The 27829-nt window shown below is 40.1% G+C and overlaps 1 protein-coding gene across 1 annotated transcript; it reads left to right on the top strand.

The window, feature by feature from the left end:
- Positions 1-81: 81 nt before the first annotated feature.
- nf2a (NF2, moesin-ezrin-radixin like (MERLIN) tumor suppressor a) lies at positions 82-26581 on the top strand. Its single transcript, XM_087790278.1, has 16 exons — positions 82-623; positions 3128-3253; positions 3314-3436; positions 7889-7972; positions 12020-12088; positions 13212-13294; positions 14978-15053; positions 16558-16692; positions 17377-17451; positions 18198-18311; positions 18382-18504; positions 18676-18893; positions 22188-22290; positions 23395-23489; positions 23558-23717; positions 25829-26581. Exons 1-16 carry the CDS (start codon positions 510-512, stop codon positions 25877-25879), a joined length of 1749 nt encoding a protein of 582 aa, XP_087646404.1. The 5' UTR covers positions 82-509; the 3' UTR covers positions 25880-26581.
- The last annotated feature ends 1248 nt before the right edge of the window (positions 26582-27829 follow it).

Here is a 27829-nt window from a genome sequence, read left to right as displayed (position 1 = left end):
TCCTAGTTAAGTTTTGCTTTTGGTACCGGGACCTAACTCTCCGAGCGTCCCCTGAACGCAGCGTCTGTGACTGTGATTAGCAACACATGCTAACACTGTCTGTGCAACTTCACTTTAACTTTAATCCACTTATATATAAGTATATAATATATTTATAGATATAGATATTTAACAATTTAACTGGTCATTCGGGAGTTTCGAGTCGTCCTCAAGCATGGATTTGAACTGGATAACGCGACATATGTGGGTTTTGTGAGTGTTTGTGTCAACTTAGCTGCCAGGTAGCAACAGGCGTGTTGTGGTTACCAACAAACATTCACTCCAGACATTCATTTTTAGGAGTATTTTCTGTAGAGTATCTAAGAGATAAAAGTGTCTTTTGCTCCATAAAGCAATATTTAAAGTACACATTTAAAGTGAAACAGTTATTTGACAGATACACGGATATATGGTATTTTAGCTGCTCAGTGACATGACTTTCTCTCCACAACTCTGAGTCAGTTATAGTCATGGTTAGTGTTTTAGCTGCTAAGATGGGATTTAACTCGCTTTTGAGGAAACATCCGAAGAACTTCACTGTGAGAATCTGCACCATGGAGTCCGACATGGAGTTCACCTGTGAGGTGAGTTGTCTTGTTGTTTACTTTCCCTCGTTCGATCTACATCTTATCTTTATCTCTCTCTTAAATAGTACAACAATTATTATATTAGACACATTAATTATATTACATTATACAGAACATTATTTTAGGTTCAGTTTTAATTGTGACTTTTCACGCGAAAACCCCTGAAATGTCAAATGAAAGCTGTCGCTCATATTGTAGTTCTTGCTGTGGTCGCTAGATGGCAGCAGGGAACTGTCTGACGATTTGATGAGTTTCAGAACAAACGCGATGGATGATGGAAGATGGATGGATGATGGATGGATGGATGATGGATGGATGATGGATGGATGGATGGATGGATGGATGGATGGATGGATGCTGCTGCAATAGACGTTACTGCACTAAAGAGCAGCCCCTGTTGAGTTTTTTAAGTTCACATTGCCTCAGTCTCTTCTCATAAGTTCTAAAGACTAAATCCAGAGATCGATCAAATAAACAAGTAATTATAATAATTTTAACATCAACAGAAGGAAAGACAGTTTTTTATTTTAAATGGCTATTATTTCAGAAATTTCCCCGAGAGTGTCATCTCAAAGGGATCAATAAAGTGCAGTCTAAGTCTAAGTCCATTTGCATCGCTTTACATCTTTACGCTGCTTTACAACTTAATTTCTGTATGATGTTTAGATAGATGGATAGATAGATAGATAGATAGATAGATAGATAGATAGATAGATAGATAGATAGATAGATAGATAGATAGGGATCAATAAAGTGTATCTATCTATCTATCTATTATTATTATTATAATTATTATTATTATTATTGAATATTGTTTTGATTGTTTAAGCGCTTTGTGACCCTGGTCTAGAAAAGCGCTATACAGAATTACCTACTTACTTACTTACTTACTATGGAGGTCTCCTTTGGGAAATAGTTTTTCCAGACGATAGATTCATAAAACAAGAACAAGAACAAAGTACAATAAAAAGAAAGTGCAAGATTTGACTTTTTTTGATTTCGTGGCACGAGCATCGCACAATTGCTGCATCAACAAAACACACAATTCATCTTTGTTCCGAGCCGTCCCACAGTAAAACTCTTTGAGCAGATGTGACTCAGATGTTCCACTGGAGGAGCTTCCAAGTTTCCGCGGCAACCTTGGATGCTCCTGACTGCGCTAGAGTTTGTCCACAGGCAGCAGATGAAAGTTATCTCAAGTGCCATGGTTGATGTGTGTTGCTCCCTCAGTACACACACACACACACACACACACACACACACACACACACACACACACACACACACACACACACACACACACACACACACACTTTCATCCTGAGTTTCAGGTTTTCGTAGAAGCAGCAGCGAAGAGATGAAGGAGATAAACTTTCTCTGTCTTCAACCTTTGAAAGATTTAAAAAGATTGTTTGTCTTATAAAACTTGAATGTCAGGAAAGTTATTTGAATTTTTTTGTCAAAAATATTGGGATGTTGAGGCCTGTCTGTTTCAATTCAGAGGGAAATGTATATTTATTATTTATTGGAAAATATCGAGTATATTGTGATATTTTCTGATGATAGTATTCAACAGCACTGTATCTATTTTATTTTGTTTTATTTATATTTTTGTTTTCAAATCATATTTTATTTGAGTTCTTTCTTTTATAGTTTAGATTCCAATAAAGTGTGTTTTAAATAAAGTAATTGTAGATATATACATATTTAAAATTTACTTTTAACATGCAAATATTCACAGGATTTGTTCATTTTTGTGTTGCATTATTCTTTAAAAGCCAGCACTCAATGCGTCCTCCACAGCTAAAGAGTCAATGAAATCCAGCAAGATGCATGCGCTGAGGACGAGAGGATACAGTCGACTCTAGCAGCTTTTAAACCTGATGTTTGGACGTATTTTGGTTTGAAAACAAATGAAAACAGTTACAACTTCGTCAAGAGTCATGTGGTCTGTAAATACTGCAACACCAGAGTCAAGTACTCGACAATACTACAAATATATCGTATCTGGCCTCTGTATCATGATATGTATTGTATAACAAAATTCTTCACGATACACCTCCCTATTTTTTTTTTATATATAACTTATATAACATAAATATCTGTGTTGATTATAAAATAAAAACACTAAATATGTTTTTAATTCAGATAAAATAACTAAAATGAAAGCAAAATATTGAACATATAGATGTTTTTTTTAGTACATGTTGGTGCAAGTCACGTCCAAACCACATTTTAAAGTGTACTTATTATCTGGAAAATGTGAATCTCCACAATACAGAAGCTTAAATTCCTGAAGGTTTAGATTTTAAAACAACTTCTTCATCAACTACTCATTGTAACAGAATCACAGAAGTTTTCTCCTTAAAAAGAACATCCACGTTACAATCTTTCATCAAGTCCTCATTTATCTGCATCTGCTTTTACAAGTTTCCAGATTAGTTTTGGATATTTGCGACACAAGTTTAGGACTCAATATCCTGACGTCTTCTGTGTCCCAGGTGAAATGGAAGGGAAAAGACCTGTTCGAGTTGGTCTGCAGGACCCTGGGTCTGAGAGAAACCTGGTTCTTCGGGCTGCAGTACTGGGTCAAGGACACGGTGACCTGGCTGAAGATGGAGAAGAAGGTGAGCGGAGAATGGCTGCAGGTTGCAAGTACGGATTTGTTAAACCTTTAAGACGTGCAGGTGCTGGACCAGGAGATACCGAGAGAGGAACCCATGACCTTCCACTTCCTGTCCAAGTTCTACCCCGAGAGCGTGGAAGAGGAGCTGGTCCAGGACATCACGCAGCATCTCTTCTTCCTGCAGGTGACGAACCTGTTCTTGTGTTGTCTCACGAGCTGAATAACCAGAACTAACTTGGTTAGAAATAGACGAACTTAAAAGATCTAGTCCCACCTCTAGTCTCTGGCCCCTACTCCTGCAGACCCCCACCTCAGGCCCCTCCTTTACCTCTCAGGTCAGAAACAGGACACAAATGGGGACCCCCCCACACTCCCCCTAAAAAATCGACACGCCCAATTTAGATGAAATTTAAACTATGTATATTAAATACTAAACATGGAAGATTTTTCAAGAAATTCAATCTAGTTTTGTATTATATTAAGTAAGTAAGTAAGTAAGTAAGTAATATTTATTTATATAGCGCTTTTCGAGACCAGGGTCACAAAGCGCTTAAACAATCAAAACAATACTCAAAAAAGTACATACTTTAAAGATCAAGATAATACTGAGAACACAACAGGAGTTCCAGAAATTCAAGGAAAAGCCTGAACAAATAGAAACGTCTTAAGATGTTTCTTAAGTGTAGTAGACTCCATCAAGCGCAAAGAGAGAGGAAGATCGTTCCAAAGCTTAGGAGCAACAGCCTGAAAAGATTTCTCTCCTCTGGTCCTGAGCCGTGTGCGTGGAACCATAAGTAGATTCTGATCCACAGACCTCAGAGCCCGAGCTGGGGTGTAAGGCTGGATCAGATCAGATCAGATCAGTGATATTGCGGCTGCCTTGGCAGAGGGCTGCGCTCTCAGTGTGTCACCCTAGTCAAAATTCTGTCTCCATATGCTTTTCTTCAAGTTTTCTATATTTCATTATTTTTTCACATCCCTGGCGTCTGAAAATGGAAAGCTCCCGCTGAGACTGCAGCCACAGCAGTGCGCCGCTGCCACCAGCAGGGGGCCCCCCCGCCCTCCCGCTGTGCCCTCCACCTCTTAAGTCAGTTTTCTTTTCTTTTTTTTCCATCTTCACAGGCTGATTGCATGCAGCCATGTGGAATCGATGCACGACACATTAACGCTGCCCTTTTCTCACCACTTAATGCTCTCGGGAGGGATTCCTGTCGCACGGCTGCTCCCGCGCCGAGGCCAGGATCTTTTTGATACCGCTCCTGTCGTCGACGCCCTCGGACTCATTTATCAATTAGCAATTAGGTTTTTTTTAAGTCTCACTTAATAGGATCTTCTCTCCCCGGGAGTCATGCTGGACTAGGATAAATAAAACGAAGAGACGAATTAATCTTAATGGGAAAATAAATAATCATCCTCCGTGTGTTTATCTACCTGTCACCATTAGAGGGCAGTGTTGAGGTTTCCCCCACACCCTGAATTTAAGCAGAGACCATCGTTCACCTTTCTCCTTCCCTTCATCCATTCATCCATTCATACACATCTGTCACTAACCTGTCAGATCCAGCTCCAAGAAGACTCTCCGTCCATCCGTGTATCTGTCTGTCCCTCTAACTGTCTGTCGCTCCGTCCATCGCTCATTCCTTCCTTGTAGAATTCCAACATCTATTTGTCTATTCACCCGTCAGTCCATCCGCCAATCATTTTACTCCTCCATCGTCCCATGAGTCCATCTGTCCATTCACCTGTTCGTCAATCCGTCCGTCGAACCATCTGACCATCCATCAGTCCATCCACCCTTGAGTCCAACCATCCATCCATCCATCCTTCCATGATTCCCTCCACCTATCTGTCAATCCATCCATTATTCCATCTGTCCATTCCCATTGAGTCCATCGTCCATCAATCCATCCATCTATCCACCCATCTGTCCATCCATCCATCCATCCATCCATCCATCCATCCATCCATCCATCCATCCATCCATCCATCCATCCATCCATCCATCCATCCATCCATCCATCCATCCATCCATCCATCCATCCATCCATCCATCCATCCATCCATCCATCCATCCATCCATCCATCCATCCATCCATCCATCCTTTCATGAGTCCCTCCACCCATTCGTCCATCAATCCATCCATCTATCCATCTGATCATCCATCAGTCCATCCACCCTTGAGTCCAGCCATCAAACAATCAGCCTATTCATCCATCCATTCATTGATCTTTCCATCAGTCCATCCACCCATGAGTTCATCCATCCATCCATCCATCATCCATCATTCTATCCGTCCATGTCCCATGAGTCCATCTGTCCATCCATCCATCTATCCATCCATCTATCCATCTAATCATCCATCAGTCCATCCACCCTTGAGTCCAGCCATCCAACCATCAGTCTATTCGTCCATCCATCAGTCCATGAAGCCAACAAACCTGCCATCTATCCATCCGACCTAGTCCGTAACAAATCCCTCGTTCTGACCCTTCGTCCATTTTTTCTGTCTGTACGTCTGTCTCTCCATTTCTCTATTCCTTATCTCCATGGATAAATCTATCATCCAACCATCCTCCGGTCCGGACTATACTTACACAATTCTTTAACTAGTCTGTTGACTTCTCCATTCGTCCATCTCTCTATTTACCAGTCCAATTATCAGTTCATCATTCCGGGCGTCCACCCATCGAAGCCTGTCATTATATAATCGACTGTTCGCCTCATTACTCTCGCTCTCGTGTCTCACTCTCGATGTCCAGTGGCGACCCCGGTGCAGCTGGATTAGTGTTTATCTGAAGGGATCATCGACCCGGCAGAACCAAACATGCTCGGCTTACAAAAGAGACGTGTAGGTCCGCACACCTTCGTCAGGCGCCTCCACACTTTTGTCTTGAGAGACGACGGCGTGACGGACTCTGAGATGATGAAGTCGGAAGCGTTCGACGGTGCGTGACAGTGAGTGACGCGAGCCCAGCGCCCTCTCTCTCCACTCCAGGGGTCCACGGGGGGTGGGGGGGGGGGGGGGTTTCAACACTTGGATCTTGTTAAACAGGATTAGCGCTCGTGTGAAGTACCGGCGTCTCGGTCGCGGTCCGTGACAGCCAAGTTGGCGTTCCTAAACCCCGGACCACCTATTCTGGGAGTCGAATCCTTCAGAAGTAATCCTCATATGTGGAAGCTTCCACAAACAAGGTGCATCCTGGGAGAGCAGACCTGTTATTGCTAATTGCTTTGTTAGCCGGTTTTAGTTTCTCTCCTCCTTTGTCGCTTCATCGGACCCGGTTGACCGACGAGGCCGTATTCCCGAAGCAACTTAATGGCCGTCGGAATTTGAGTTTCCTTAAGCACACGGTGGCCGGCGCAGTCTAATGGGTTCCCTCGGGGGGCCGCCGTGCTACAATATTTACACGGACGCTTGTTCTCAGACTCTCTGAAGTCCTTGAAGTTGTCACTCGAGCTGCTACCTGGTGCTTCTGAGACCAGAAGGAGAAAACACATTTGTTGTTTTTTTAACCAGGATACCACTGGACCTTGAACTACAGGAGGGCGGGAAAAAACTTATTTTACTGTAGAGGAAAAAAATGTATATTCCAAAATAAAAATTATTAATAGAAAAAAGAATACATTTAAATTCAGAATAGTACATTTTAGAAAACTTTGGCCCTTAACTTTAACTAGTTTTTCTGCAAAACAGGAATTGCGACCCACCTGATAATTGTTGTTTTTTCTCCTGTTTTGCCGCTGTACAATTTTTTAAATAATAAATACTAATTATTAAAAGTTATTACTACAGTATTAAAGATGAACTTTTTGATTCTGACTCACACTTTCGGATGTATTCGTCTAAGGCAGGAAGTTATTTATGGGGGGGGGGTTACATTTTTCTTTATATTTAAAAAGCTCCTGGAACAAAAAATAATTATATATCCATCATAAAGGAAAAAAAAAAAAAGAAGACAATCGACCAAAGAAATGAAATCATAGATGAATAGAATGTGAATACATTTAATTTGCCTCAGGTTTATAACTACCTTTTTTACAATAACGTGTCATTTTAGCTCAATCGACAGGGGACGGAAGACAAGGTCGGTTGTGGGGATCAGAGGAGCAAACTCACTTTTAAAAAAAAGCATTTCTTTGTTTCAGCACATCAGCCGTCTTAACCTTTCTATCAAGATTAAACCCAAATCATGTTCAACTCTATTATCATAAAGGAACTAGCATTGAAAAGTCGTTTATGAATTGTGAAAGTAGAAAACCTTTTTTTTTTAAATAAACAATAAACATTGCCTAAAAAATAAAAGTGGGGAATGAGATGTTTTGAGTAAAAGAAGAATGGAATAAAAGGATGCTAATAGGTAAAAATGTCAGGAAGGTGAATAGATAGTTAGACAATTAAAGAAAAAATAAAAGTAAATGGGGAGTAAATTTGAACTTAAAATGAACCACATCAAATCCATTAAAATAACCCAGAAAGTGTTTAAATGAAACCTGAAAAACATTTAAGAAAAAATAGAAATAAAATAAAATAATTAGAATTAAAGATAGAAATAACTAACATAATGAATTCATATCTAGAAAATAATTACGTCAAAAAAAAATTTCAACTTTAACAAACTGTTAACTTCTCCTCAGGTGAAGCAGAAGATCCTGGAGGAAGAGATCCACTGTCCTCCAGAAGCTTCCGTGCTGCTCGCTTCATACGCCGTCCACGCCAAGGTAGGACTGTCGGGCTACAGTTCATGTATCACAATGTACTTTACAACGATATGGTCTTTGTGTGGCCCGTGAGATGGAGAAGTCAAATAGACTATGGTTGATGAAGTGACCTGTGAAGATCAGCTTATTAACAAAGATAGTGAAAATAAACAAGTATGTTTTCTTAAAGGATGAAAACAAAGTATTTTGATGAAAGTGTCAGGGTCCTATTTGGTTCATTTGTGAAAATATGACTTCTGGTTCTGCCCCAGGGCCTCCTCCCAATATATACTGTGACTATAGATCTGATAGAGCTGTCAAGCCAAAAACAAAAGAATGGAAGAAGGAAAAGATGTTTGATATGATGGAAAATCCTATTAAAACTGAGCTAAAGTCGTCATTTATTTCTATAGAATTTCCCTTTATACTGATATTGATATGAATCATGAAAGAATTGTTGACAAAATACTTTTTTTTCCAGAAATACCAAAATAAAATAAAGTAAAGGTCGAGAAGAAAGAACATTAACGTGCGTTATTTAGAGTTAAACTGTCTCGTCTACTCTGAGTCTCTCCTGGATGCCTTATCTTACAGAGATGCTGGGAAAAGTAATTTCTGGTATCTCTGGGTCTCTACAAAGCTGGCGACCACATCAAAGCCCCTGCAGCCCGAACCGTCCGCCCTCACGCCTCGAAAACATCCGACCGGAATCAAACAGCCGGTTGCTGTGAAATCAAACGAGAAGCAGAATTATCAACTTCCACTCGCTTCGCTCCAAAGACTCGGCGAGTTCCTGGGAAGAGATGAGGGAAGAGCAGATTTTCTGACAGACGGACCGGGTCCTGGGAGACCGGGCGCTCCGGAGAGAGCTGCCCGTCCCGGCGCCAATTTAACCGCTTAAAAGAGAAGAAAACCCTGAGCGTGGAAATCTTTCATAAAAGGCGATTCCATCGCCGTCCGAGTTGATTCAGTTACAGCGGCCACAGGTTGTTGCCTCGTCAGCTAATGTTTTCTTATCACAACTTGTGTTCTCGCTCTGCCCGCTTAAAAAAGTCTGGATCCGATTTGCTCGCTCCTCTTTTTAATCATGTGCCATCCGAGCCGAGAATGAATTTTGCCTTTTTTTTTTTTATTTTCATTATCGGAACCCCGTGTGGCGGAGAGGAGTCGTGTCATCAGTTTCCCAGAGAAAGTCAGTGGAGCGGCAGAAGCAATAATGCCAGAGGTGTGTGAGGTGGAGAGGAAACCCGTAATAAGCAGCAGCTCCGGCTTTACAATCAATCAAAGCGTATTTATGCGTGTTCACTGGAACCAGCTCTGAAGCTGCTGCAAGGAGAGACTCTCTGAGTAATAACTACAGTTCCTCACAGGTGTCTGTTGAGCTAGGATCGACTCGGTCGGGGACGGAAGACGAGGTCAGTTGCGGGGATCGGAGGAGCTGAAGGGGTTTAAATACTCTTGTTTTTCCGCCATTTGTCACGGGATGTCATGAGTCAGATGTCAAATACATAACGTGTTAAACTTGAGTCTCAAGGGCCATCGAGGTATATCAGTACCATCAGAGTATTGAATGGTTAAATTTGACATTTTGAATTTTTATTTAACTTGATTTGTTGTTGGGTTTTTTAAGCGTTGAATATTGAGATCTATAGTTTCTATATTGAAAGGGAGAATTTGTTTTTATCACATCATTTTATTAAAATAATTGAATAAAAAAGAATCAGTTATCAAAATCAATGAATTGAATGAGTTTAATATTCTAATTTCAGTAATTTCAAAAGTATATTTTCTAGATTCTGTATTTTTTTTTAAATTTGTAGCCTTTTAAATTCAATATTGTTTGTATAATAGTGTCTATACAAACATATAAAGTATTTTATTTCTTTTTTACACATAGAGTTGGGTATTCTTATTACAATAATCATTTAAATAATAATTTAAATATTCAAGAATGTTTAATTCGTAGTTACGGCAATTCAAATAGAATTTAAAAGGCTGCAGAATAAAAAAAATTATTATTTTAATATTAATTTTTCTAATGCAATTAGAAATGTATTTAATTAATACAAATTCAACCTTTAAACATAGAAACTATTGAATTACATTTTTCTTAATCCGACGCTAGGAAAAAAAAGAATGTTTCAATAAAAAAAATCAATGTTTCAACTTTTAAAATGTTAAATTCCAGCTTTCAATATTCTAATCATTTACGTTGTTTAGGTTCAATTTAAATTAACTTTATAAGAAGATAAATATGTCATTTTTATATATTATGAGATTGGCCCACAAACTTGATGTTGTCTAAAACTACATCTTGTGAAATCAAAAAGTCTTTTCTCTCACTGGAAATCATCGGCTCCATTGTTTCCGTGTTTCCAAACACTTTGTCAACCTTTTATCTCGTGTTTAATTCCTCCTTCTCACTAGAGATGATAATCGTCCTCTGAAAATATTGACACCGACCCCGGATTGATGGTCGATGTTCACTGGATTTCCTCTTAATTGGGCTGAAAAAGAGCAGAAAGAAAGCTCTCTTGTCAAGCCCCTGCTGTGTCTGTTTTCTCATTAGTCTTTTACAAACAAGCAGGTGAATCTCTCAGAACGAGGAGATTTAATTGAACGACCCTGAGCTTCTCTGGCGGTTCACACGTTCTAGATCTGATGATTGTTTTCTCAAGACTCTTCCTAACATTCAGGCATTATAAAGAAGAAGGTGAAAGAGTTGTTTTGGAATATGATATCAGAAGTTTTGTAGGTCTTGTGTTACTTGAGAGAACCTCATGTCGGTGCTTTTGAGGAAGTTAAACACGGTCAACGGTCCGAGCGACTCTGCCCGTGTCAGCTTGTTTCTTTGTCTCTTCATCTGAGTACATGAGTCGGATTTGATTTGTAGCAACTTGAGGAGATTCTAACCTCGACTGCATCTGGCGATACTATACGTATCATGACACAGGGTCAACAATATGATGTACTGTGATACTGTAGTATCAAGGATATATGTGTAGTATTGTCGAGTACTTGACTCTGGTGTTGCAGAATTTACAGACCACATGACTCTTGACAAAGTCGTAACTGCTTTCATTTGTTTTGAAACCCAAAAATGTCCAAACATCGGCTTCAAAAGCTCGACTGTATCCTCTTGTCCTCAGTCATCGCTGGGATCTCCTGGCATTTCATTGTTGCTTCAGCTGCAGAGGACGTAATGAGTGCTGCCATCTAGAAAAATTGCCATACAAAAATGAATATTTACCATTAGTTGTAATTAAAAAAATATATAATTATTTTATTTTATACGCACATTTTATTGACATTTTATTGAAATTGATATAAATATAAACTGGGTTTATTTACGATTCCTCTGGGCGTCTGCTTTCCTGCTTCTCTTCGCACCTCGTATTTTATTTATAATCGCCAAGGTTGTCCAGGTTTGATCCTGAAATCCTCGAAGTTGTTGCGTCGAGTCAGTGACTCGCGAGCAAGAATTAGCCTTGAGCAGAACCTCCAGACGTCCCACCACTAGGGGGCACTACTCTCTGTAGAAAACAATCAATTAATGCATCAACTATTCTATATGTGTTCCCTCCAGCTCAGCTTCAGCGTCATGGTCACGGCGAGCAGGAAACCATGAGCCACGTTCCTCCGAGACTCGCTAACAATTAAAGTCCCGGCGTCTCGACTTCCGATTACTCTCCACCTCTCGCATCATCATCGACACTTCACTCTCCGTCATGCTTCATCCTTGAGATATTCACGGCGCCGCGGAGAAGATAACTCATCAGCGCGAGGCCTTCAGGTGTCTCTAATAGCCTCATTTACTCGTCTGCTAACAACTGGGTCACCGTGTGCGGCGGACATTAATGACCCGATCCGAGATCCTTCTCCGAGAGCGTTGCTGATTCGCTTCCCCACGGACGTTTCCCCGTCTTCAGAACGTGGAGAAGTCGTTTGTTTCTGCTACTTTAAGCATCACACACATCAGTGCGTGTAAATATGCGTGTTGTTCAGACGTTTCTAGGACGAACACGTGACCCACATCCTCTCAGATCCTGGTTCTTTATGTTCCCACAGTACGGGGACTACGACCCCAACGTCCACAAACCTGGATTCTTGTCGGAGGAGGAGCTGCTGCCGAAGAGGGTGAGCGTTGATCTGACGTTTGAAAAGCTTTTAATTTGAAAAACGGAAATGAATCACTTTACCGTAAATACTTCTTCAATCTTCCTGTTTTGTAATTAATTTGTGTGCTGAATTTTTGACAAAACATTGATCAAAACTATTGTTCAGTAAATTTGTAGATTTTATTTTGATGTCGAAACCAGAAGTTCAAGTTGAAACAAGATATTTGTTCACACTGTACCGCTTTGTCATAAGATGCGCTCTTATTTTGAAAATCTGCAAAGTATATCCAAACTGAGCAAAAGATACCCCTCCCCCATTTAAAGTTATTTTCCTTTGGTTATTGGAAAACATTTGGACTTTTTACATTAAAACATGAATTTTTAAAATACTATATTTAAATGTCATCAATAAAACTCGATAATAATATTACAATTCTAATATATTCCCTTATTTTTCCCCCATGTAAAAAAACCCATAAACTGACTTTTAAAACACCGATGAGTTAATTAAGTTTTAATGTCATTCCGTTTCCTGATTTCAAAATAAAGGTGGAGTACACACGTGCTGTGTCTCAAATCGCATACTTCTTTTAGTATACTAGAAGTTAGTATGCATCAGGATAGTGTGCATACTAACTAGTACGCAAATTCTAGACACATGGTACGTCTCGAATCAAACACTGCTGCTACGCACTAACAGGAAATGACGCGACAGCTTCTACTTCTATTTAACGATGGTTTCAACCAGCTGTTGGAACACTAGCGACACCTGCTGGCAGCACGTTTTGCAAGTTTGGAAAAAGAAATAAAGAAAAAATATGAGAATTGAATTATTCGCGAGATATTTAAGTGTCATCCTCCTACTGCTGCTGAAAATGCACCTGTAAGTATATGCATATATATGCATTTATATATGACTTGACTTCTGTTTAAAACGTCACTAAGATGGCGGCCGTTTAGGGTAGATAGTGTCCATCGAACCATACTCAGTTTTGTGGGCGTTTTAGTGACAGTTTAGTGTGTATGGCGCACTAAATTTTGTATACTAAGAATTGAGACGCACTTGCGCACTGAAAATACTAACTTTGAGTACGCTAGTATGCGATTTGAGACACAGCAACAGACTAACGTGGATGTTCCAGGTGATCAACTTGTACCAGATGACGGCGGAGATGTGGGAGGACAGGATCGCGGCGTGCTACTCGGAGCACAGAGGCCGAACAAGGTAAAGCCTCAGCGCGTCTTGTTTCCACATTAGCGGCGCTGCGGCCGTCAGCACAAATCCAGAAGTGTCGGCTGTCGAGAGATAAAACCCACAAGTGTGTTGGAGCCGCTGTAAGAGGATCAGAGCCGCTCAGTGATGATGATTTAATTACCTCCGTGGATCTGCGCTCATGAAGGAGCAACTTTGGTTCAGTCTGTTCCAAGTCAGGAGGAGTTTGAGACTCGACTCGACGTGAAGCATCTGCTGCGTCTGGAGGAGCAGAGGGGAGGCTCTTGGATCGGAATAAGACGAATAGAAACGTTCTGACGCAGGAACACAAGAACTTCCGTTCCATCTGGATTTTTAACCATCACTTCTCAATATGGAAGTTTATCAGTAACATCTCAATATTGATTAGTTGAATTTAAATGGTAACTTTTACTTTTTATTAAAGGTTTTTTTTTTTATCATTAAATTTAATATATAAAAATGTTAAATTTAGAAAACTTGTTTTAAAAATTACTATTGGCATTATTATATCAATCTCGACGTGTAAAACAAAATTGTTGCTTATATATAATAAAAAAATATAAATATGTATATATTTTTTTAGAAATTTGACCGTTTAATATACAACATATTGAATTGATTAAATTAACTAATCTATAAAATAAAAAAGGTTAAAAATAAGAATGTTTCAATAAAAAAAGTTTCAAAATTTGGAATCTTAAATTCAACCACTCAATATGTTCTTTCAATAAAGATAACTTAAATTAACTTAATAAAAAGCAAGTCACCAAAATAAATCAAGTTTTAATGTGACTGTGGTGACAAGTCAAGGCGCAGCTGAAAATCTTTTTTTTCTTTTCTTTTTTCAAACTCCACATTAGATAATAAAAGAACAATTCTGACTCTATAAACCACTGTTTTGACTCTCCACTAAATGTAGACCCCCCCCCAGCAGATTGGCCTTCTGTTTTAGATGCTACTTAAGAGATGACAGGTTTGAACCTCATTTTTTTAGTAGGTACTTAGAGTAGATCCACGACTCATCCAAGAGGAAACATCTTGTTTGTCTCGTCTTCACCTGAATGCCTCTCTACCTTGGGAGGAGGCCCCGGGGCAGACCCAGGAATCATGAGGGATAAACAAGACGACAAACAATAAAAGATTTATGAAATAAATCCATCAGGAAAAGTTGAACTCCAGCTGTCGCCCATGATGTAATCGCCACTTCCTGTCCAATCCTGTTTGTGGTCCTCAACCTACTTATGACTTTGTTTACTTTCCGCCTGATCCTCCGCTGACTGGTTAGGACTTTAATGAGGTTTAAATCATCAACAACGGGCTCCAAACAAACGTATGTGGTGCCAGCATGTCCCGGATTCTTCTCCTTCTTCCTCTGTTTTTATTATTTCTTCGCCGAAGTTGACCCAAAAATCAGAAGCGGATCCTTTCCAACTAGGCCGTGGAATGCAGATGAAGACGCCGCGGAAGCGTTTGTTTCTACTGTCACAGTGTTTAGTCTCGCAGGCGCACCAGGCTGCGCTCCATCAAACCAGACCTCTGAAGCCTGTCAGGGTGTCGAGGGGGCCAGGGGGGGGCGCCGGGGTTTCACACGACCTGACAGACGAGAGACAGCGTCTCATCTCCCCCGTCCCTCACATGTCTTATTGTGTTTCCTCTCCTTTGTGTTTGAACCAGAGAAGAGGCGGAGATGGAGTACCTGAAAATAGCTCAGGACCTGGACATGTACGGAGTCAACTACTTCCCCATCAGGGTGAGTCTTCGTGATGCAGAGCAAAATGTGTTTTTTCAAAATAAGAGTTCATCTTGCTGTTTTACATACCAACCAATAGCACTTTATTTTACAAAGACACTGGTATAAGTAGATCAGTGCCATTTTGATTTGACTTTTTTATATTTTAAAATTAATTTAAAAAAAATGACAGGTAGAATTTTATATTCCAATAGAAAAAAATTCTAAATTCAATATTTTTCATTTTTTCCCTTTTTAAATTCAATACAAAAATGTCAGTGCCACCAGACCAAAGCAAAAGATAACAGAGCTTCTTACCAAACTTTCCGCCAATCACATTGTGTGTAAAAAAACAATAAAAAAAATTAAAAGTTTCAACAATAAAGATCAATATTTTGATGGCACTGACATTTGCAGGAGCCAAGGTCTCAAGTAGTTTGATCAGATTTATTTGACAGCTAGATAATGGTCAACTAAAGTTAGCAGCCCATAATATACAATAGATCGAATAATAATATTAATAATCTCTATTTATATAGCGCCTTTTGGTCTGTTTAATTTTAATATAAAGTGAAGGACATTTTTTTAACTGAACGCTATACTTAGCTTAGCGAGTGGCTAACTCAGCTAGCACTAGTGACGTTCAATTAAACCCTGTAACCCTTTTTTTTTCTTTATGTTGAAGATCAAATTGTATTATTGTTTACAGAGATAAAGACAAACATCTCACAAACCTCCAAGTTTCATTAATAAAATTGTGTTTGCACTTGAAACAGGTGGAAGTTAACGAACAGGATTCATAATGCAGGCAGAAACCTTGAGAGAACCAGACTCATGACAGGTGCCAGGTTGCGATTGGAGGACACAAGATTCTTATAATATCATCAAAGTGTCTTCAACCCTTGTGTGGTTTCAAGGTCAAGGTGAACGACCTCCACTACTGAATATGTGTTTATGGAAGCCAGGGAGGTCGTTCACCTTGACCCAGAGACAACAGAAGGGATACCACAAATGCATTTGTTTTCGGGCCTTCGGGTCAGCTCGACCCTGAGATAACACAAGGGATAGTTAGGATTTAATCCAGAGCCAGAGAAAGTCCACCTCCACCTCACTTCAGATCCAGTTCTCCAGGACCAGAACTGACTGCGTGAGGGTTTATAGGAACAATGAGGCCTCGGCACGTTGCTGTCGTGATCCGCACGTGAGCGTCTTTGTGTCTCCATCACGCTCTGTCAACGCCGCCGTGGGAAACGCAACACTTGGCAGCCAGCGCTTCAGCTGGCACCAGAATCAACCGCGCGTTTCCGAAGCCAAGGCACCCGAGGCCCGCCTGGCCGAGATCCACCTTCTCCTGAAAGGCCGAGACATTTGCAAATGCCGTCAACGTCCGCCGCGTTTCCTTTCAATTTCGACGAGTCCAGGAGCACGAACTGGCTTGTGTTCCGCCTCGGAGGACGGTCCTGGCAGACTCCCACACCTGAAGCTGCCACTCCACTGATGGCTGAGCTCTTGTTTTTGTCTCCAGAACAAGAAGGGGACGGACCTTCTTCTGGGAGTGGACGCTCTGGGCCTGCACATCTACGAGCCCGAGAACAAGCTGACGCCCAAGTGTTCCTTCCCCTGGAACGAGATCCGGAACATCTCGTACAGCGACAAAGAGGTCAGAGCGACCGCTTCACTTTTCCTGACTGTTCTGTCGCTTAGCAACCCTCACACTAATGGTGACCCTGAACAGCTCCCGTAGTGCTTTGCCGCCCAGCCATTTAATAACGCCCGTATAACTTTTCCAAACCTCAGTCAAACATTTCTTAATTTAATTTCAGTCCATATGCAAAAAGATCTTTAATTTATAAAATATATTTATTAATCTGAGCAAAATGTTTGGCGAAAAATGTTCAAAGAAACATATACAAAACAATACTGTGGTCCCTTGTTAATTGTGGGGGTTACGTTCCGAACGGCATTGCACAAAATCCGCATTTTTTTTAGCAACATTACATATAAGTAGCCGTCCCTCTCATCGCTTTGGCTTTGCCGCCCAGCCAACCAATCACAGTTGGCGACCACTTTGGAAAAAGCAACATAGACGTAAAACAGTATTGTAGCAAACCATTAGCCGTCAATAAATAGAGCAGTGTGTTGAAAGGCATCATGGGAGTTTTACTGTTTTGTAGGCACCATAAGTAAGGTGGGTGTGGTTATTTGTGTCTCCGACTAGGTTATATGGTTGTGTTGATAAATATACTTGTGTAAATAAAAACATTGACAGAACCGTGAAAAACTGAACTATATGTTTTTACGTGTTTTTAACAAAATGTTTAAAACATTCCGTCTTCACGTTCAGTTCACCATCAAACCTCTGGACAAGAAAACCAACGTGTTCAAGTTCAACTCGTCACGACTGCGAGTCAACAAACTGGTGAGTTCATGGCGTACGCTACTTTCATTTGCACTTTTTTACTAGTTAGCTAACGGTTAACTTAACTTACCTCCTTGTAAAATGCATGCTATTTTCTTTTGTTCAAATGTATTATCTAGTCTAGTGAAGGACCTTTTTATCGGAATGCTGTACTTGCTAGGATAGCTAGTGGCTAACTCTGCTAGCTGTGCTCTAAATAGATTTAGATTTATTTTATATCTTATGTTTTACACGTTACCCTGTAACAAACAAGATGGCTTTGTAACGGCTCTCGTGATGCTTTGCCGCCCAGCCAACAAAGCCCAGTTGTGGCAAGGGAACACCATATTTTTAATGTGTTCTAGCAAGTTTAATGCTAGCTAAGCTAGTCGCCAACGTTGTTAGCTGCAGTGAGTAAAAAATGTACTTCCAAGCAGAATTTAAAAAAAAAAAAAACTCACATGGTTTAGCGCTGAAGACCGTCTGGTTTGTCCAGTTCCCTATACACTCTGAGCAGGTAGAACTTAATGGAGGCACCAGAGGTTGTTATGAAGGCAGAAACTTTGAAAGAACCAGACTCATGGCACATTCATACCTGTGCCACAGTTAACGCGACTAGTCCTTTGCTAGCTACAGATCAGTGACAACTCTTTGGTTCCAGTCGTCGTGGCAACCCCCACTTAACTTAAGGAGTCATTCTTAAAGTGCCACACGAGTTAAAATTACTCACAAGTCGACTCACTAAAATGACTAAATCCTTCCTTTAGATCCTCCAGCTCTGCATCGGGAACCACGACTTGTTCATGCGGCGCCGGCGCGTCGACCCCCTGGAGGTCCAGCAGATGAAGACGCAGGCCCGCGAGGAGAGGGCCAGGAAGCGGGTAACGCCAACCGGATCTCCCGAGTCTTTTTTTTTCCCCCACCCGAGTCTGACGGACGTGTGCGTCGCAGGTGGAGCGGCAGCTGCTGCAGCAGGAGAAGAGGCTGCGCGAGGACGCCGAGAGAGCCCGGGACGAGCTGGAGAGGAGGCTGCTGCAGATCCAGGATGAAGCTCACATGGCTAACGAGGCTCTGGTGGGTTTCATCGGGTCATTACACACTTCACGGGTCACCGGGGCCGAGACGACACTTCTTCTCACTCCGGTTTTTAAAATAATAACTCGACTCGGCCGCAGCCCTCTGACCCCCGACCGCACCCGAACACATCGTCCCTGATCCTGATCGCGTTCATCTGTTCGTCTCCAGCTGAGGTCGGAGCAGACGGCCGACCTGCTGGCCGAGAAGGCCCAGATCGCCGAGGAGGAGGCCAAGCTTCTGGCCCAGAAGGCGGCCGAGGCGGAGTCGGAGATGCAGCGGATCAAAGTGGGCGCCCTCCGAGGGCAGGAGGAGCGGCGTCTGATGGAGCAGAAGATGCTGGAGGCCGAGATGATGGCGCTGAAGATGCTGGAGGAGTCGGAGAGGAGGTGAGATCCAGCTGATGTTCAAGAACATATTCACCCATGTTTACATGCCAACATGTACGGAAGTTTATTAGTGCCACAGGAACATTGAATGATTGGATTTGACATTTCAAATGTTAAAAATGTTTTTGGGAATTTTTTTTTAAGGATTTAATATATTTTTTAAATTAATTGAACTCAATAATTTGTATATTGGAAACGTTGATTTTTTTTCTATAAATTAATTACAATAAAATCTATATTTTAATTTTTTTATACGTAGAGTTTGATATAGTTATTGCAATAATTAAAAATTCACTTTTTTTAATTCAATATTTTTTTAATTTGTAGCCTTTAAATTCAATCATTTTTATATTGGAAATATTAAATTTCTTTTTCTAAAATTAATTTTAAAAAATCAATATTTTTTAAATTATTTTTCTTCTTTCTTTTTCTTTTACACATATAGTTTGATATACTGTAGTTATTCAAATAATTAAAAAAAACACTTTTTTTAATTCAATATTTTTTAATTTGTAGCCCTTTAAATTCAATAATTTTTATATCTTATATCTTATATTTTTCAAATCTTCAATTTGTTTTTCTAAAATTAATTTTTTAAAAATCTTTATTTTTTAAACTTTTTTTTTTTTCTTACACATATAGTTTGATATAGTTATTCCAATAATGAAATAATAATATTTTTTAATTCATTATTTTTTAATTTGTAGCCTTTTCAATTCAATACAAAATTGTAAGTTTACACTAGACATTACCAAAAGAGTACCGAGCTACTTGATCGAACTTTCACGATAAGTCACGTGATCGTCTGCGCGTCGTATGATTGGCTGAAAGTAAAAATTAACCAGTCAATATTCTGATGACACAGATAAACTGATACACAAACAGTGCATATAAATACACACACAGACAAAATAATAGTTATCAATATCTAAACATTTATGGAGGTTAATTTTGTTCTTTAATTGTAAATTCTAAAAGTTACTTAAATCAAAACTTTTTAATAAAAAATACAATTCAATTAAAAATTGCGTTTGAACCCTTTTTTAATTTAAACTGTTTTATTTGATCGAGAGGATCTTTCTTGTGTCTTGTCTCTTTTTTGTGTTACATTTTCAATTGATTGTAGTGTTTTTATTAAGTGAAAGTTTTTTTTAATTTAATTAAATAATAAAGAACCAAATCTACCTCCATAGTCAATATATTTTATTTATTGTTATATTTTATATTAAAATTCAGATTTCCTTTCTTAATATATTTCCCTAGTTTAAACAATCTATTGACATTAAATGTCCACATTGGTCCATGATGAGGTTCTTCATCTCTCTCCGTCTTCAAAGATCTTAAATATTTAATTACATCTCAGACCCGCGGGTTTCCAGAACAAAAGTGTTTTTTTTTTTTTTCTCGTCTTTGTTCCGTCGCAGCGATCGCAGCAGCAGGTGATCACATGACGGCGGCCGCTCACGAGAGCGACTCTTTTGTTCCGTCGCTCTGAAGCGCCTTAACTTCATTTACCGCGGCTAATTGTCGGCGCCGGCGAGTGAAGCTTCCCTCGGCTCGCTTTTTATCTTCCCTCAAAGCTTTTAAAAAACTCATTTCCGTCCTCTTTGAATCAAGAACTTTATTTATCCGGAGGTCGGAGAAGTGATCTCTCTCTTTGAGGAACATGTCGGTTACAAACTATCTTTAAATGGTCGTCGTTTAACATCCGTCGTGGAAACGGATCCGGCAGCTCAGGCGTCCATGAGAGACTCGTAGAAGAACCCGGACAGTGTTTTAGTGTTGGCTCTCCTGGAGGGTGTTAATGCAGCGAGGGTCACGACCCCACGACCATCAGAGGTTTTATTCATCAGCTCCGGCGGGTCGTGGGCGGCTCGAGTGGACGCCGTCGTTCTACCGTGGAGTGGGTTTCAATTTCTCTCGCTAATCGCTCACACGCTGATTGTTGCGAGAGTTTTTTTTTTTTTCAAAGCCTCCCGAACTCTTCGTATTTCACTGGATAATGAATCCAGCTGATGAGCGCTTTTTAATTCTCTTTGTTATTCAAAATATTAACGAAGACGAGATTGAATTAAGAATCTTTAAATTAACGAACCTCATAAAAATAATCTAATCAAATAAATTAAATTTGTAATTTAATTTAAATAATTTTTATAATGAATTGTGTGTTTTTTTTAAAACTTTTTAATGATGAAGTAAAAGAGCAGTTTTAATGTTTAACACCAGATCAACAGATTCCTGACCAGACGACATAGAATCTGGTCAAAGACTAGAAGACATTAAACGTGTTTTAAGGGTTAAACTTAAATCTGGCAACAGTTTGTGTCTTTTGTGTGTCTCATGTGTGTTTCATGTGTGTTTCATGTGTGTCTCATGTGTGTCTCATGTGTGTCTCATGTGTGTTTCATGTGTGTCTCATGTGTGTCTCATGTGTGTCTCATGTGTGTCTCATGTGTGTCTCATGTCTGTTTCATGTGTGTCTCATGTGTGTCTCATGTGTGTCTCATGTGTGTCTCATGTGTGTCTCATGTGTGTCTCATGTGTGTCTCATGTGTGTCTCATGTGTGTTTCATGTGTGTCTCATGTGTGTCTCATGTGTGTTTCATGTGTGTCTCATGTGTGTTTCATGTGTGTCTCATGTGTGTCTCATGTGTGTTTCATGTGTGTTTCATGTGTGTCTCATGTGTGTCTCATGTGTGTCTCATGTGTGTTTCATGTGTGTCTCATGTGTGTCTCATGTGTGTCTCATGTGTGTCTCATGTGTGTCTCATGTCTGTTTCATGTGTGTCTCATGTGTGTCTCATGTGTGTCTCATGTGTGTCTCATGTGTGTCTCATGTGTGTTTCATGTGTGTCTCATGTGTGTCTCATGTGTGTTTCATGTGTGTCTCATGTGTGTTTCATGTGTGTCTCATGTGTGTCTCATGTGTGTCTCATGTGTGTCTCATGTGTGTCTCATGTGTGTCTCATGTGTGTTTCATGTGTGTCTCATGTGTGTCTCATGTGTGTTTCATGTGTCTCATGTGTGTCTCATGTGTGTTTCATGTGTGTTTCATGTGTGTTTCATGTGTGTCTCATGTGTGTCTCATGTGTGTCTCTTGTGTGTCTCATGTGTGTCTCATGTGTGTTTCATGTGTGTCTCATGTGTGTTTCATGTGTGTCTCATGTGTGTCTCATGTGTGTTTCATGTGTGTCTCATGTGTGTCTCATGTGTGTTTCATGTGTGTCTCGTGTGTCTCATGTGTGTCTCATGTGTGTCTCATGTGTGTCTCATGTGTGTTTTGTGCGTCTAAAGGGCCAAAGAAGCCGAGCAGCTCAAACTGGATCTGCTGGACGCTCGAGAGTCGGAGCAGAGAGCAAAACATAAGCTGCTGGAGGTGACGAGTAGAATGTACACGGTGAGCACACATGCACTCATACACACATAATACACACATAATACACACGCATATATACACACACACACACACACACACACATACACACAGTCATACACCAATTATTATACTGACACTCATACGTACACTCACTTAAGCAAACACACAATCATACACACACTCTTTTACTCACACTCATACACACACTCATATAATCACACTCATACACCCACCTATACACACACTCACTTAAGCACACTCACACTCATACACACACTTTTGTACTCACACTCATACTCACACACATACACAAACACTCTCATACTCACACACACACACACACACACAATCACATACACACATTTTTTTTTACATACACTCGTACACATACACACACATTTTTATACACACAAACACACACACGCATCCATACACACACATACACAAACAGTCATGCGCATACACACTCATACACACACATACACACGCATAGGGACACACTTTCACACAGACACACATTCAGGAGCACACATGCGTACACACGCAGACACCAATTTGTGTGTGTATGTGCACCCAAACTAACATACACACAAGCATTCCAACACAAATAAGCAGTAAAAGAAACCTCCAAAAATGCACAAATACTCAAAAAAGCACCGATTGTGCACGAAAATAAACACACAGCTAACACACACACACACACACGACAACTAATATGAATGATTACAGATCTTTATACACGGACACAAGTATAAAGTCAACTACACAAACACAAATGGAAAGCAAAAATAAATAACTAACTCAAAAACACTCGCACAGAAATACACAACAGGAAAGCACACCTAGTGTACATACAACTCTAAACGCACACATTGGTGTACAGACTCACAAACCTAGATGGTAGAAATATAAATACACAACATGTACAAACCTAAAAATAAATCATGTGTGTAAGGTAACACACACCATGACACTCAACTTCTTCTCGCTCTGTCCGATCTCGTTTCCACGGCGACGCTTCAGACTCACGCCGGCGGCCATATTTACATTTAGATGGTAACCCGGGGGTCATGTGACCGATGCATTAGTGGAGCAGAACATCTTCAAGGAAACTTCTCTCCTCAGACTCCGGCCGACCTGAGCTTCAGCAGGGAGAACCTCAGCTTCGACTTCAAGGACACCGACATGAAGAGACTCTCCATGGAGATCGAGAAGGAGAAGTGAGTCCGCCTGACCCGGCCTTGCTCGCGCTGAGGTCAAAGTTCAGCCCTAAATCTCCTCTGCCCAGGGTGGAGTACATGGAGAAGAGCAAGCATCTGCAGGAGCAGCTGAACGAGCTGAAGACGGAGATCGAGAGTCTGAAGCTGAAGGAGCGAGAGACGCCGCTGGACCTGATCCACAACCAGAACACGGAGCAGGGAACCAGCAAGCAGAGCAACTTCAAGAAGGTCCGAACAAAACTCAGTGCTTTTACGCGTTCAAACTAGAGCGGCTCCCCCTGGCGGTCAGCGAGTGAATTTTATAGTAGAATATTTTATTATTCAAGAACAATTTTTGTAATAAACCTCGCAAGAATTATATATTTAAAAAGACCATTTATTTATGTGATTTAAAAAATCTACATTTAATGCTATGAATGACATTATTACGAGATGGTTTCAAAACTGACTTTAATTGAATCAACTTATCTAAATTCAATTCAATGAATAAATAAAATTACATTTGAAAAAATAAAAATAACAAACAAAAACAATAAGGCATGTGTGGATAACATGTATACATTAATTTAACTTTATATGGTTGTTTATTTGTTTTAGTCACTTTCAAAACTCCTGTCAAACTGTTCATCCTTTAATGTAATGTAATGATTTTTTTTTGTAAAAAAACATGATATTTAATTTAGAAAATATATATTATTTTTACAGATTTTTAAGCATTAAACAAAACATAATGCTTTGCCGCCCAGCCGCCCAATCACAGCTGTCGATGATTTTTTCACAAAGCGACATTAGATGTAGGATTTAAAAAACAGTATTGTAGCAACCAATCAGTTTTCACTAACTGGAGCAGTGTGTAGAAAGGCATCATGGGAGTTCACTTTTTTTGTTGTCACCGTAAATAAGCTGGGCCGGGGATGAGTGCCTCTAAGTGTTCTAGTTGTGTAGAAGTTTAATTGTGGTTTTGTAACAGTGTAACAAGTGACATTTTAACTATTATAAACTGTGTAGATATAATTTCTCCATATTAAGTTAAAATATTAATAATAATTACATCTTTATATCCAAGTCTTTATGATTGAAGCTGAAGGACTCGTCCGTCACGGCTCTGCTCGTGGTTAATGTTCTCTCCGCCCGTTTACGACTCGACTGCACTTTATTGCCGTATTGCTCGCACAACACTACACAAAACACAACACTCGCACAACACTACACAAAAACACAACACTCGCACCAACCCCGCTCTGCTGGTTTGAATGTTGTTTCTCACTCTATCGGCTCAGATTGTCGCGTGTGGTGCGAAGAGATAAATTCTTATCTAACTCGTTTACGGTCTGTTGAAATGTACCCCCCCCCCCCCCTCCAGTCAGGCTGCCCCCCATTAATAGAAAGCATCTGCGCTCGGTTCCACGCTCGTCTTTCTTTGAAGCCGCACAAAACGGCATCATTCCGTCCTCTGACCTCCGGGGTGACCTCTGAGAAACGTAATCTGAATTGGACGTCGGACTCTGGCGATCAGTCGCCGCGAAGAAGTCATTGATGTCGTGGATGAGTTACGAGCGGCTTCGCTCCGAGAAAAACGGTTGTAGATTGTTTTAGCTTCTTGGTTGAACCATAGGAAACATGGTGGAGATGCAGGAGATGTAGAGAATGAAGTATCTTCTTCACGCAAGCTTGTAGTCTTTTCTTCGGTCTGTAGGTGTACAGATATTTAAGATACTCTTAAACATTGTGATATATTTTATTACCGTAACATATTGATATTTAACAGGATTTATTTGTTGTCGTTTTTTGTACTAATTATTTATTTATTTTTTGCTTTCAAATCATATCATATTTTTATCATAGTTAGTTCATGGTTTATATTTAAATAATATATTCTTCTTTTCTGTTTACAATTAACGTTTTCTATGTTGCAATTAAACGTCCAGCCGCTAGATGGCAGCAGTCATCCGCAGCTAAATGAACGAGATTCCGGACTGAGGACGAGAGGATACAGTTGACTCCAGCAGATTTTAAAGCTGATGTTTTGACATATTTCGCTTTTAAAAACAAATGAAAGCAGTTACGACTTCGTCAAGAGTCACGTGGTCCGCAGATTCTGCAACACCAGAGTCAAGTACTCGACAATACTACACATATAAACGTTACTACAGTATCACAATGTTTTGTGATACGTATTGTATCGTAAGTAACTGCTTTCATTTTTTTCGAAACCAAAATATGTCCAAACATGAGCTTTTAAAAGCGGTTGTAGTCGACTGTATCCTCTCGTCCTCAGTGGGATCTAATGGTTGTGGGTTCAACATCTCTGGTCTAATGGTTGTGTGTTTGTTCCGCAGTCGACCCTACAGAGCACCAAGACCAGGGTGGCCTTCTTTGAGGAACTGTGACTCGTCCACACGACTCGATAAAGATCTACTTCAACGTGAAAACCAGGTAAAGGGACCTGGAGGTGTTTTTTAAAAAGAGGAGTTGCGGGGCTGGACGGCCTCTCGCCGACCTCTGACCTTTGTGGGCTAACAAGAATCCCATCACATATGAAGAAAGCCCAGCAACGAACCTTCACTGGTTCATTCTCCTGTGGTTGTTGAAGTCACTTTCATCCACGAGCCTGGAACAACTTGACTTTCTTGACGAGCTGAAAACGATCAAACCATTTGTTCCTGTTTTGAAATGAAGCGATGAATCTCCTCATCAACGCTGCCTCCTCTCCTGACGCGCCGGGTCTGGAGCCCAGTTCACTGTCGTCGTTTTGATGATGAACGTGTTTACATTGTGTGTTTGTATCAGGGCGTACAACTTTTACTGGTTTTTGAATGGAGTCGTTTGTTGGCGACACACTTTTATCTTCTCCACACACACACACACACACACACACACACACACAACAACTGAAGTATTCTGACTCAAAAGGACTCACGGCTCAAATCCTTCACCAAACTAATGTGTTTTGAACGTCGGTCTTGCCCAGAGGGACTTATCTCTGTTTGAAGTCTTTTTTTAATGTTTTTAATTTGGGAAATTTACATTTTTTATGTTTAAAAGAAACTGAATTTGTGCCTAAGACATTGCAATCGTGTCTCTTTATTCCTTGACCAGATGTGTTGGTTTGTTCTGGTCAAAAAAGAGCTGAGCCAGACTCCAGGAGGAGACTCGGAGTGGAGCCTCTGCTCTCGCTCGGTCTGCTGTGACTTTTACCTTATTGTACGTAACAGAATGAATGTTTAACGGCGATGACAATCGTGTGAACGACGCCACATTACTTCTTTGTTAACAGGTTGTGTTTCATGATGCTTCAGCCGAATCTCCCAATGTGCAGACAGAGTGGGTTCCAAGGGGGCAGATGGAGGTTAAGGTAAAGAGTAAGACTAGGTTCAGGCACTCCCAAAAATGTGATGTTAAAAAAGGTGAATTTAACATTTCAAATGTTGAAACTTTGAAGTATTTAATTGAGTACTTTTTGAAAAATTAGTTGTTGTTTTTTTAATTTAATTGAATTATTTCTATATCTTTGTCATTTTAATTTCTTTAATAATTAAATGAAAACATTTTCATAATTAAGGATCTTATATTAAGTCTGATATTCTAATATACATTTTTAAGATTCTAATTCAATATAAGAATCTTCCTTTTTATACACCAGACGCTACCAAACGAGAATCGAGCTACTTGATCAGACTTTCAGCCAATAATGTGACGTCCTGCTGATCGTGACGACGTAGAAGAGCTGGAGCGTCAATTTATCATGTTTACTAGAATATCAAACTCATTGAAAAAAACATTTTATTTTGAAAATATATTTAAGAATTCAATGATTTAAAGGCTGCAAAAAAATAAAATGAATAAATCAATCAAATGAAATGTCCAGTTCTGGACTGTGGGCTTCAGACTCAGCTCCTGAAGTTGATCTAAGAACGTTCCAAAGGTGTTTTACGCTCCATTATTATGACAAATGCTTCAATTCCTGCGACTCTTTTCTCTCTCGTTTGCTTCCCTCTCAGTGATCCGTGGTTTTATCAGCGACGCTGGAAAAAAAAGCAGCCGTAGGGTTTGTTGGAGTTTATCAGCTGCCGCTCAAATCTACTCCAGCGTTTGCTAATCTGCTCCCGCCCAGACCTCCACAGTCCCGCCAGACTTCCCTGAAGTGCTCAACCTCCGATAACCGAGGTTTCAGTCCTGTCAGGTTGAAGCGGTTCTGGTACCAGGATGGAGGCTCACCCAGTATCCTCTTGAACTCAGCTGGCCAGAATAATTCAGGTAATACAAGGGAAATATCTTCAGCTGGTCCAACATTACGACCACCCTGTTATAGTAAGAATGTTTAGTGTTTTGTCTGTTAG

Source organism: Callionymus lyra, chromosome 1 (assembly GCF_982586985.1).
Source record: "Callionymus lyra chromosome 1, fCalLyr1.hap1.1, whole genome shotgun sequence".
Taxonomy (NCBI): Eukaryota; Metazoa; Chordata; class Actinopteri; order Syngnathiformes; family Callionymidae; genus Callionymus; species Callionymus lyra.
Note: the sequence above shows the minus strand (reverse complement) of the source record. Positions and strands in the feature narration are given on the sequence as shown.

What these genes read in the sequence shown, in the direction of transcription:
- nf2a (XM_087790278.1), top strand. Translation starts at nt 510, where the DNA reads ATGGTTAGTGTTTTAGCTGCTAAGATGGGATTTAACTCGCTTTTGAGG. An exon ending in CATACGCCGTCCACGCCAAG is followed by an intron (nt 7,973 to 12,019) that starts GTAGGACTGTCG and finishes ATGTTCCCACAG; the next exon opens with TACGGGGACTACGACCCCAA. An exon ending in TCAACTACTTCCCCATCAGG is followed by an intron (nt 15,054 to 16,557) that starts GTGAGTCTTCGT and finishes TTTTGTCTCCAG; the next exon opens with AACAAGAAGGGGACGGACCT.